General features: G+C 47.4%; 1 protein-coding gene across 2 annotated transcripts in view; it reads left to right on the forward strand.

The window, feature by feature from the left end:
• The first annotated feature begins 750 nt into the window (after positions 1-750).
• CNIH3 (cornichon family AMPA receptor auxiliary protein 3) overlaps positions 751-13,313 on the forward strand; it is a 79,714-nt gene continuing 67,151 nt past the window's right edge. For both annotated transcript variants that reach the window (XM_065401861.1, XM_065401863.1), the window contains exon 1: positions 751-831. In XM_065401861.1, the coding sequence (XP_065257933.1) occupies positions 751-831 (81 nt within the window). The remainder of the gene's footprint in view (positions 832-13,313) is intronic.

Genomic DNA, 13,313 nt, shown 5'->3' on the forward strand with positions numbered 1-13,313 from the left:
AGCAGCAGGTGCAGGATTTCATTCAAAGCTGCCGCTGCGGACTGAGCGGGGGGGACTCAGAGCGGGGGTCCCCCTGTACCCCCAGTCTGGGATTATAACGGGAGAGGCCAGTGGGGGCGCGATTGAGCGTCGGGGGAGCAGAGCCGGAGCCGGACCGAGGGGAACAGAGAAAAGCTGCGGAGCGGGAGGAGAGGGCATCGCTCGCAGTCCGGATCCGGCGGGACCAGAGGGACCCACCCCAGAGCGCCTACCCGGAACGAGGCTTCTTCTGTGCGCTGGGGTCCCCCTCAGCTCCGGGTTCGCCCTCTGCCTTGGGGGCTCCCCTGGCCGCTCTGGGGGTCCCCTCCCGTCCTCTTGGTTCCGTGGGGTCGCTGAGCGCCCCCTCGCGTTGGGAAGGCACCGGGGCATTGGGGGTGGGGGGGAGGGGAAAACTCCGCTACCCGCCTGTCCTGGCTCCCCGTCTCCTTTCTCGAGGTCCGACCCCCGCTCTCCCAAGCCGGGCTCTGCCTGCGTTTAGCAGGGCGGAGAGTCTCCCCTCTCGCGTTTCCTTGGGGGTGAGAACCTTTCCCATCTCCATTTTGGGGGTATCGGGTCTCCTGGGCTTGGGGGCGCCCCGGCAGTGAGCGGGGGTCTCCCCTCGGAGGCAGGGAAGCGACACTCGCTCCTTGAATTTCTGGGGTTGTCTCTACTCCGCGGCGCTGGGGTCCTCTCGGTCCGATTGTGGGGTGACGGGGGGGTTCTCCCCTCACCATGGCCTTCACTTTCGCTGCCTTTTGCTACATGCTGTCCCTGGTGCTGTGCGCTGCCCTCATCTTCTTCGCCATCTGGCATGTGAGTATCCGACACGCCCTCCCCGCCCTGCAACAGCGCCCCGCCCCCAGCCCCCCAAAGCCCGGGACAGGAGCAGCCCCCTCCCCACCACATCTCCCCCTGGCTCCAGGGCAGGGAGATCCGACGCTCCCAAGATCCCGGCCCGGCTCAGCTCCTGGGAGCGCAGGAGACAGCTCAGATCCACAGCCCCACTCCCCCCCCCCCCCACCCCCCGGTGCTGCGATGAGTCGAGGGGCGATAACAACGAGACGCTGGAAAATGCCAGCCTCGGTGGTGGGTGCGTTTAGAAACGATTCCAGACAAAGGGAAAGAAACAACCGATGAGCGCGGTGGGGGAGGGGGACGAGAAAGGAAGCGTGTGACAACTGCAGAGGTACACGGGACCCTTGGGCTGAAGGAAATGGGAATTTACAGCACCCTCCGTTTTCCTTCGTGCCTCCGAGACGTGGCCTTTGTTGGCCTGGGCGCTGGTGGAAGTGCTGAGGCCCCGGGCTCAGCGCACGTGGCGTGACTGAGCCATCAGAAGCTGTAGGAGTTAGAGATGCAGGAAAAAAGCAGCAGGGCGGGTGATAGTGGCGCGTGCTTTGCAGAGTAGGAAAGTTAAATCCCGGGGCTTGTCTACACTCAGCCCTGCACTGCCGAGAGTGAAGACCTGCCCAGTGTACAGGGATAAGTAGGACCTTTGGCTGAAGATAAGGGTAATTTACAGCGCACAGTCCGGGATGCTACAAAGGCAGGAGATGAGCGGAGACAGCCTTTGTTGGCTGAGCAGTAAAGCCGAGGGCCCGACCACTTGGTAAAGACCCCCCGGTACTTCTTGCTGGAGCAGGTGTGCGAACCTTTGTTTCATATCCAAAGCCAACTCGGCCACCTCAGGATAAAGTTGCCCCTAGAGTTGTGTTTGTATAAAACAAGCTTTTAGGAAGCCAAAGACCAGTACAGTAAAAAGATCCTCAGGATTTTTTAAAAATCGCAATAAGGAGACCTTTGAAAGGCATGTTCCCTGAATGCTGGGCCTGATCCTGTAAAGTGCTGAGCACTCTCCACACCCGCTGACTTTTATGGAAATCAAGGGCGCTCAATGCCGCCGTGTCCGGTTTGGGTCCATTGATCATGCTAATACATGAGAACTCAGAAGTAAAGTGCTAGTCATTTTCATTGTCCAGGAAAGGTGGAGCATAAATAATGAAGAGTAAATTAGATTGTTTCAATTTTTTCAGTTTTAATAATGTAATGTGTCACTAGTTACATAGATGAGGGCATTTGTGTTAAAATGTTGAATTTATTTAACCTGAGATTGCCCCCTTTCCCCACCTTTTTTAATTTTCCAGCAGTTATGGATATGGGGTTCTTCATTTCCTGTCCTAACTGTGTAGCTGTGTGGTGTTAAACAGATTGTGGGGGGGGGGGGAGGTGGAAGGCAGGGTGCGTTTCAGTGATGGGTTATAGTTATCCCTATATATAATTTGCCAATCAATTTAAAATTGTTACATGTTTTAGAAGCCTTTGGGATGAAGATGTGCTATATTAATAATAATTAATAATTTCCTTAATGTCATAAAAAGACCTAAATTGGGACCAGATAGAATAAAGCAAGATAACCTGGAAAAGGGAGAAATCACCATATAGAGCTTATGGAACAGATGTCTGATGGAGCAGGATAGAGGGACTTAGGATTTATTATTAATGAAACATGAGAAGGATAGAGCTGCTAATTTAGGTCTGCTTAAGCATTTCAGGAATATTAAGTGAAAAGATAAACACATCTATATAGTGAAACAATTTTTGAATCGTAATCATTCTAGGCTAATACAGGTGCAGTAACCAGGTTTCTAAGTGTTAATGCAACTGTAAAAGTTTTGTGATAGGCAGGGCCGGCTCTGGCTTTTTTGCCGCCCCAAGCAAAAAAAAACAAAAAAAAACTGCAGGGGGGCTGGAGTGGCAAAGCACACACACACACACACACAAAAAACACCTGCAGGGCGGCCGGAGCAGCAAAGCACACACACACACACACAAAACACCTGCGGGGCGGCCGGAGCAGAAAAGCACACACACACACATACACACAAAACACCTGCGGGGTGGCCGGAGCGGCAAAGCAGAAAAAAAAAAAAAAAAAAAAACCTGCAGGGCGGCCGGAGTGGCAAAGCAAAGCAAAAAAAAACCAAAAAACCTGCAGGGCGGCCGGAGCCAGAGTGCAGGGGGACTCCCTGTGCTGCAGACGTGCAGCAGAGTGCGCGCCTGGTCTAGCGGGGGGGAGGGGAAGGGAGGGGGAGGGAGAGAGAGAAGGGGGGGCAGCCAGGGCTTCAGCGGGGCGCTCGCCACGCGGCCCCTCCTGCCGCGCCGCCTGCCGGGAGGGCTCTGCGCCGCTCCGGTTGGCTGGGAGGGAAGGACGCAGGCTGCCCTGCCGAGTTTGCTGCAGGGCGCTCCCCTCCTCTGCGCCGCCGCCCCCTACAGGGCGGCTGGAGCGGCAAACCAAAAAGAAAAAGAAAAAAAAAGGGCGGCCGGAATGCCGCCCCTTGGAATCTGCCGCCCCAAACACGAACTTGCTCGGCTGGTGCCTGGAGCCGGCCCTGGTGATAGTTACTACCTCTATAAAGACATAGAGCACCTGCAGCCCCTGGGCCAAATTTTTCTGATGAACTGGTGTAAATCAGTAGAACTACTCAATTTTCTCCAGTGTAATAAAACAGAAAGTGGCCTAGTCTCTTCTTGTAGAATGATAACAAATAATACTACTTAAATAAGCGGTTTATGAAAGTAGTAGAATAACAGAAGATTAAATCCCACACCAACTTTTAAATGTGCCTTCCGTATATAAATAAAAAACCTGACAGAGCTTTTATTATTCCCATAGTGAGAACAGTAATACTCCAATTTGTTATGAGATTTAACTGGAAGACGAGGATATATGATGCAATATATTTACTTTAGTCTTTTATTCTAAATATTTCAGTGCAGAAACCTTCCCATCCTTTCCCCAGAATCTGACTTTGGTTCTTATATATTTATAAGGGAGAATTGATGTATTCCAAATGGATTCTCATATTCACAACAGAGGATCTTTTTAACGATTAAGTTGGCTTGATTGTAAGTCTCCTTAAACAGTTTGGCTACTATGACTAAACTGAAGATTGATCCAATACCCAAATACTCAATAACTTTTGAAAGAGGTTGGGAGATTCAAAAACTGAACCTGAATCTTAATTTTGGAATTATTTTAAAGAACCAGAACAAAATCCTATATTCAGACTTTGTGGTGTTCAGAGCCAGATCTGAAATGTGAGACTTCGGCAAGTTTTTAGAATGAATCCATAGAGGTTCAGAATAAAATTAAAGTTCTCATTTTCATCCGTACCTCATGCTAAAAACATTAAACTGTACTAATGGTTTGTATAATTATTATTAGTATTACTGTAGTGCCTAGGAACTGTGAAACCAAAATAAAAACAAAGACTGACAAAGGCTATTGTTTTATTTTTATTTATTTTTTACTTCCATAGTGCTTTTTATCTGAGATGCTAAAAGTTCTTTAGAAACATTAATACTTGCAGCATCCTAGTGAGGGAGATCTAATAATGGTATATAGTATTTAAAGTAAATTATTTGAAGTGTGTGTAAATCAAAATCTAGATGAAACTCTGTTAATTATCTGGAAGGGTCAACATTATCTTTCCTACTTAAGGGCTGAGTGCACCATCCCTGCAATACTCCCAATGTCTGCTTGCATGGAAAGAACTCTCTAGTTAGATGACCCATTGATTCAAAAAAATCCTGTGCACGGTTTACACTCGTGATACTGTTGTTATCACTATTGAAATTTCACTGATGCTAAATTAGTGGTGGAAAAGTACTGAAATTTCACACTGTCAATGCACCCCATAGTACCAAGACTTAAATCCAGGGCCTTGTCTACACTACGAGAGTACTTCGATTTTAGTTAATTCGACTATGTGGAATCGATATTACTAAGTCGAACGTGTGTGTCCACACTAAGGACAGTAATTCGACTTTGTGAGACTTTGTGAGTCCACACTAACGGGGCAAGCGTCGACATTGGAAGCGGTGCACTGTGGGCAGCTATCCCACAGTTCCCGCAGTCCCCCCTGCCCATTGGAATTCTGGGTCGAGCCCCAAATGCCTTCTGGGTAAAAAAATGTGTCGAGGGTGCTTTTGGGCGCCTGTCGTCATCCGTCCGTCACTCAAGCCCTCCCTCCCTCCCTCCCTGAAAGCGCCGGCGGGAAATCAGTTCGCGCGCTTTTCTGATTACTGACAGCGCGGACGCCACAGCAGTGCGAGCATGGATCCCGCTGCGACCATCGCTGCAGTTGTGGCAGTTCTCAACGCCTCGCAGCTTCTCCTCCACCTGTACCAGAGGCAGCTGCAGATCAATCATGAGAGGAGGCTACGGCACTACCGTGACGGCATGAAGTCGGACACTAGCTCCGACCTCTCTGAGAACATGAGACCCAGCGCCCAGGACATCTCGCTGTCACTGGGTCTTGTTGATACTGTTGAACGGCGATTCTGGGCCCGTGAAACCAGCACGGAATGGTGGGACCGCATAGTGCTGCAGGTCTGGGATGAATCCCAGTGGCTGCGCAACTTTCGCATGCGGAAGGGGACTTTCCTCGAACTGTGTGAGTTGCTGTCCCCTGCCCTGAAGCGAAAGGACACCCGGATGCGGGCAGCCCTGACTGTCCAGAAGCGAGTGGCCATAGCCCTCTGGAAGCTCGCAACGCCAGACAGCTACCGGTCCGTCGCTAACCAGTTTGGCGTGGGCAAGTCTACCGTGGGGGTTGCTGTTATGCAAGTAGCCAGGGCAATCGTCAAGCTACTGCTATCTAAGGTAGTGACCCTGGGAAACGTGGAGCTCATCAGAGATGGCTTTGCCGAGATGGGATTCCCAAACTGCGGTGGGGCTATAGATGGGACTCACATCCCTATCCTGGCACCGGACCACCAGGCTAGCCAGTACATCAACCGGAAGGGCTACTTTTCCATGGTGCTGCAAGCACTGGTGGACCATCGGGGACGTTTTACCAATATCTACGTTGGATGGCCTGGCAAGGTTCATGACGCTAGGGTGTTCAGGAACTCTGGTCTGTGTAGACGGCTGCAGGAAGGTATTTACTTCCCGGACCACAAAGTAACTGTTGGGGATGTGGAGATGCCTACAGTCATCCTCGGGGACCCTGCATACCCGCTAATGCCCTGGCTCATGAAGCCCTACACTGGCGCACTGGACTCAGGGAAAGAACTATTCAACTACCGGCTCAGCAAGTGCAGAATGGTGGTGGAGTGTGCTTTTGGCCGTCTCAAGGGCAGATGGAGAAGCCTACTCACTCGCTGTGATCTCAGCGAGACCAATATCCCCATTGTGATAGCTGCTTGCTGTGTGCTCCACAATTTGTGTGAGAGCAAGGGGGAGACCTATATGTCGGGGTGGGAGGTTGAGGCAAATAGCCTGGCTTCTGATTACGTCCAGCCAGACAGCAGGGCGATTAGAAGATCACAGCGGGACGCACTGTGCATCAGGGAGGCTTTGAAAGCCAGGTTCCTGACTGAACAGGGTCTCCAGTGACTTTTTACTTTGTGGACACAGATGCTGAACCTGCCCCCGTTTCTTTACCCAGTTACTGTTGACTATCCTTCCAAGTTACATACCCCCTTCCCCACCTTCCCAACAAATAAAATCTGTTCTGTTAATGAACAAGGTTCTCTTTTTTACTGTTTTCGCGGGAATGTTTTAAACCGGGGACGCAGACTGTGGCGGGGGGCGGGCTTACTGTTTTGATGCAAATGATGCTTCTAAAGTCCGGGAATGACAGGCTCCGCAGTGCTGCATTGGTTGTTTCAACGCAGCCTGCCAGCAGTCCTGGGCGGGACTGGATGTATGTGTCGGCCAAGTGACTTTCTGGCAGGGGGCGGAGGGTAACAGATCCCCTGCTGCGTGGCTCTGTGATCCAGGATAAGGACCGCGGCATAGGATCTCTAACTGCCCTCCCCCGACACAAAGTCACAGATCAATCCCCCTCGCACCCCAGAACAAGAAAACCGCCTCCCAGACTGACCAGGGTAACTGGTGACTGTGCTGTGTATGTGTCCTGATGCTGGACCTGCCCCCGCCTCTGTAGCCTGCTACAGGTGACTGTCCTGTCCAAGTAACAAACCCCTTCCCCCCCTTCAGACAGAATCCCCTCCAAAAGACACTCTCGGAAACAGTACTTAACAGAAACCGATGTTTTATTACGAACCGCACATGAAAAGGGGGGGGGGGGAGGAAACTTGGACATGGGCTAGTGTGAGATGGGTAGGAAAGGACTTTTCAAACTTTGGAACGAGAGCCTTCCATTGCTGCAGCAGTGTGCAGTGGCCGACTGACAGTTTTAACGGCCCTTGCCGCCCCTCCTTCTTTGTACTTTTGGTGAGGGGGGTGTGGGACTTGGTGGCGGGGGAGGGCGGTTAGAGATAGACAGCAGCAGTGCTCTGTCCTCCTGCCTCCGGTCTTGCAGAACATCCACTAGGCGCCGGAGCGTCTCCGTTTGCTCCCTCATTAGTCCAAGCAGGGTTTGAGTAGCCTGCTGGTCCTCCTGGCGCCACCTCTCCTCCCGTTCCATGACTGCTCTGTGCATTTGTGACAAGTTCTCCCTCCACTGTGTCGTCTGGGCTGCCTGCTCTCGTGAGCACTCCATAAGTTCATAAAACATGTCTTCACGAGTTTTTCTCTTCCTTCTTCTAATCTGCGCTAGCCTCTGGGAGTGTGATGCCAGGCTGGGTTGGGAGACAGTCGCAGATGTGTCTGTTGGAATGGGAAAAAGGGAGTAAATTCCTGAGACAGATAAATGAAGTTGCTAACAAAGAGCATAGTCTTTCTCTGTGAACAACACCATGCACTGCACCTTTCACATGCGCACTCAGGACAAGGTCGAATTTTCGGCCCTCGCCTTATGTGTCTGGGGTCCTGCAGTTGCGATCAGAGAAGCGTTGCAGGACACCTCTACTTCTGCTGCGGGAAAACATGGTAAGCCGTAGACTTGTGGCAGCTTAAACATGTAATAGTAGCACTGGGCTCCTTTCGCACTGAATGCAAGGCCACTCTCTGCTGGCAGCAATCAGGGAAGCATGAGCTCTGCCCCTGTCCCACCACCTCGCGGCTGTCCCCGGGAAAGATCCCTGTATGCTGCCCCTCTGCCGCCTCCACCGCGTGGCTGTAAAGCAGTCCAAATACTAACATTCCCCTCCCTAATTTAAAGCAGGGCGTCATGTGTGACATAACCCTCATGAGGATCTCGGAGACCGAGAGGGGAAGGATGCTGCGTGAATGCATGCAGAGGCCTGGGCCATATGCCGCCATGCTGTGCCGCGCACTGATCCCCGACTACCTCATGGACTCATGGCGTGGGAACGTGTGCTACCACGGGGGACCAAACAAGATTGCCCTGCCGTTGAACCTCGTGCGCATGCTGGAGCGGTACCTCCAGGAGAGCTATGCGGAGCTATCACAGGAGGACTGTCTGTCCATTCCCGGGCACATTGACCGCCTTTTCCTTTAAGTTGAGCATAACGGACTACAGAGTGGAGGGGCCGTGTTGTGGACTAATCATGAATATCCGGACAGTACTTGATTTTCTATACATAGTTAGTAGAAAAAAGTTTACTAAGCCAACTAAATCATGAACAACAAATTACTGATATAGTTATTATTCCTGTTTTGTTATTAATAAAAGTTTCTATGTTTAACTGAGTGACTGAAAAGCCCATTCTTAACAATATAAATATTCCACTTATGTTAAAATGAAATGTTTAGATGTTTAAAGCACTCACTGCTTGATCCTTCCCCTGATTCGGTGTCCGGGGTAAGGGCTGTGGACGGTTGGTAGGGGATCTCGGTAAGGGTGATGAAGAGCTCCTGGCTGTCGTTGAAATCAGCGGTGCAAGCGCTGTCGACTGCCTCGTCCTCCTCATCTCCTTCCTCATCTTCCCCGTCACCTAACATTTCCGAGGAGGAACCGGCCGTGGACAATATCCCATCCTCGGAGTCCACGGTCACTGGTGGGGTAGTGGTGGCGGCCGCACCTAGGATGGAATGCAGTGCCTCGTAGAAACGTGATGTGTGGGGCTGGGATCCGGAGCGTCGGTTTGCCTCTTTGGTTTTTTGGTAGCCTTGTCTCAGCTCCTTGATTTTCACGCGGCACTGCGTTGCATCCCGGCTGTATCCTCTCTCTGCCATGGCTTTAGAGATCTTCTCATAGATCTTTGCATTCCTTCTTTTGGAGCGCAGCTCTGAAAGCACGGACTCATCGCCCCACACAGCGATGAGATCCAAGACCTCCCGATCAGTCCATGCTGGGGCCCTCTTTCTATTAGATTGCACGGCCAACTCTGCTGGAGAGCTCTGCATCGTTGCTAGTGCTGCTGAGCTCTCCACGCTGTCCAAACAGAAAATGAGATTCAAAGTGGCCAGACAGGAAAAGGAATTCAAATTTTCCGGGGCTTTTCCTGTGTGGCTGGTCAGAGCATCCGAGCTCAGACTGCTGTCCAGAGCGTCAACAGAGTGGTGCACTGTGGGATAGCTCCCGGAGCTATTACCGTCGATTTCCATCCACACCTAGCCTAATTCGATATTGCCATTTCGAATTTAGCGCTACTCCTCTCGTTTTCGAGGATTACAGAAGTCGAATTTAAAAGAGCTCTATTTCGAACTAAGTAGCTTCCTGGTGTGGACGGGTGCAGGGTTAATTCGATGTAACGGCGCTAAATTCGATATAAGCTCCTAGTGTAGACCAGGCCCAGGTCTCCGTGGCATGGCAATCATCACACCTCTCAGAATTATTTTTATTTGGAATAACATAGTACTAAAGTAATTCTGTATTATGGACATTCTGTCCTGCTCTCGTGGAAAAGTACTAGAGAGGGTGGAAGAGAAGATGACTTCTCTATAAATTTCTTTTAATCATTTTATGGAATTTAATAGAAAATTATATTCCTGCTATATGATGGTTAAAATAATCTATAGAAAGGTTAGCATTTTCTGTGAAATTCTGTTGATGTTAGAGTAAGTTTTACAGACCCCTAGTGACTTAGTCCTTTTCAAATTCTCTCTGTCTTTTTCATAAGGTTAACCTACCCAGGTCCTAAAGTATTTCCAAGAGCTTGTTCAAGATCTCTGACAGGGCCAGATTGTGAGACACTTGCTTATGTTTTGTTGTACCTTACTCCTTGAATAGTTACTTTGAATTCAGTGGGACTTCACATGGAGTAAGGCACTACTCAGTGTAAGGAAGGGTTGGGCAATTTGGCTCATAGATAATAAATGTCTGATGTAACAAATATTACAAAAATAATTCTAAATGTTAAAATATGACAAGCTGGTATGTCTACACTGACTGTATGGATATGTCCAGTTAGCTCAATTGTGTTAACATGATTGAAAAATCCTATTAAGATGCAGGCTATCATGTATGAAGCCAGGCTAGTTGGCTGTGTTGTTGTCTGGTGGGAGCCTGGCTTCAAATGCGTTAGCCTGCATTTTAATGTGGCTTTTCAGTCATGTTAACCTAATTTGATTGAGATAACTCAACTGAAAAACTCACCTTTGCCCATCAAGGTATACTCTATGGGATTGTAAAACATTGCAAAAAATGTAGCAAGCTAGAATATATCCCTCAAATATATCTATTTTGAATTACTAGCTGAAATAGCCTCCGTATGTAGATATTTGGCCCAATTCTGCTCTCAGCTGCACTCTTGCAACTCAGCTGACTTCAGTAGAGTTGCATGGTGTAACTGATAGCAGAATTTGGTCCATTTGCTATATAGTTTGGTATATTTTTCTGATTTAGTTATTAACCCAATAGAACAATATCATCCTCTTTGCTAAAGATCAAAGTTAACTCTATCTCCTCCTAAATCTCAGCTCTCATTGCTTCTCCCTTTAAACAACTTTCCAACTATCCAAATCAGGATTACTCTTTGTCCTTACACTACTACCCTCAACTAGGATTCCGCTAGTTACCATTTATCTAAGCTATGTTAAGTCTTTTTGAGTTCCTAGCAGGACTTAAGGTGACACATTCATCCCTGGTATAACTCCATTGATTTCAGTGAAGTTACACTTGGATTGAATGTGACCCAAGATGTCTTAAATTGATGTTTATTCCCAGTCACTTGAAATGCGACTCCCTTATACAAAGTCCTACAACCTTGACACTCGCTTCAGATTACTATATTTGAACATCCATAAGTGAGGCCATCCTCTTTCAAACGTTTTAAGATGAAAGATGCTTATGCTTTCAGGTTTGTCACATTAAAAGCTATGTTATCAATGGAGAGCATGGCTTTTTTCAAAATCTCTTTTTTTTTATAGTACAACTTAGTAACAATTCATAAATGCAAAGTACTGTACTATTAACATTAATTAATTGTATACAATTTTGAGATCACACCACCATGTTTCTTTGGCGTTAATGGAGTGTGTCCTGTGAATGCATAACAGTATTTAGCGCTCAGTACTATGTAAGAATATATTAAGAATACAATTTTAATGGACAAAACTCATTTCACAATATTGAATATATATGTATAGAGCTAGTAAGGTTCATTCAGTGCTTGCATAAAGAATAACATAACATCACCTAAGCATACGGGGTATTTTGCTACAACCTTAGGTCCAAACAAGCCTTGGACTCCATTAGCCTAGTTCTCTGACATGGCAAAAGTAACAATCTTTGAAATCAATGGGAGTTACTTGTATCCTGGGGCAGGAGAATAAGACCCCAGAGCATGACAATCCACATTCCTTTCCCTTATATTTAATGTCATATTTTTTTAAGAGAGTGGAGGGAGAGGGGAAAAACATTAATCCTTAACAAATTACATTCATATAGTTCTGAGCCTGACTTAAAACCACAAATATACATTTGCAGTTATATTTGTGACAGTGGCGCTGGAACAACTTGTATAGTGGGGGTGCTGAGAGCCATTGAACCAAACTGTAAACCCTGTATATGATGGAACCCCCTTCAAGCCATGGGTGTGGCAGCACCCCTAGTTCCAGCACCGATTATTTATGATGTATTTCCCCCCCACCTGTTGTGCCTAGACATTATGGGGGCAGTTATTAATGCTACATACCTTGGCACAGTGATATGGATTAAAGTTGGCATTTCAGTTTTAACTGAAGATAGGGAATGATAACAGCAAGGAGGTATGACTCAGGAATCCTGTGTTCTGTGCCTAGCTTTGCAGCTGACTCACTGTGTGATTACTCGGCAAGTCATTTATACCTTTCTGTGCCTCAATTTCCTATCTGTTAAAGGTGGATAATAGTACTAAATTCTCAGGGATGCTGCAGGTGGTCTTGGTCAATTTATATCTTCAAAATGCTTTGAGATCTTCCAGTGAAAGGTGCAGTGTGTATACATATAATTTTGTTATTAATCACTGTATTTTCTTGCTGGTATAGATTTAATTTTATTGGAATTCAATGTTTAGTAGTTTATGCTGGGATTTTCAAAGGCATTTGAGAGAGTTAGGTACTCAACTCCTTGAATTCAATGGCTATTAGACAGCTAACTCCCAGAATCTCCTTTAAAAGTGCTGGCTTTAATTTTTGTCAACCTGCATAAGCTTAATTTCGGAGATGGATGAAAAGAGCATAAGGGGATGTCTTAAAGTTCTGTGCTGATAGGGAAGTCAATAGTTCATTGCAGATAATCAGTGTACTTTAGTAACCAGACATATATGAGCAAGTCAGTATTTTTCATATATAATGCCTCACCTATCTCTTTAGCCATGGCTTGGAGGGTACGTGTCTTACCTGGAAACTGTTAATGTGATTTGTGAACTAGCTTGACCCTGGGCCTCTCTTGTGTAGAGGTTGTCATTGTCAGTCATCTTGGTTCAAATTATTTGCAATGCATTAGAGTATGCGTTGGAATGAAAGGCATTTCCTTAAGGGGTTGAGGTTAGCCTTGAATTTACCTCCAATTATACAAGGTTAATACCATCCCTTAATGATTGATTACTGGTAATTTATCTGAGTACACTTTATGATTCTTTGGAGTTAAGGCAAGGGTGGGTCAAGGTTGAGGCACATGGACAGAAAAGGTACACTGCCACTGCCTGTTTTGTACCTGTTTGTTGAAGATTTTTCTTCCCTTCCCCCTCAGTGGCTGAGCCCATTGATCCCTGCAGATTTCCTAACCTCTCCAGTTTAAGGCATGAGACTGAGATTGAAACCTTCTCTCATGGTTCTGTAGAGGCAGAGCACCACCAGGCTGGGCTGACCATAATGCATTTTAATAGTCAGCTAATAACCACCTTTGGAAAAGTTTGTCATATTAATGCTGACTTTAGCAGCCCCAACAGCATCAATATGATAGACAAATGAATTTTGTATCTTGAAAAAAGAAATAGATTTCAGTTTGTTTACTTTCTCATTTAAATAAATAAATCTTTGAAGGATTTATGAGTTG

Source organism: Emys orbicularis, chromosome 3, assembly GCF_028017835.1.
Source record: "Emys orbicularis isolate rEmyOrb1 chromosome 3, rEmyOrb1.hap1, whole genome shotgun sequence".
NCBI lineage: Eukaryota > Metazoa > Chordata > Testudines > Emydidae > Emys > Emys orbicularis.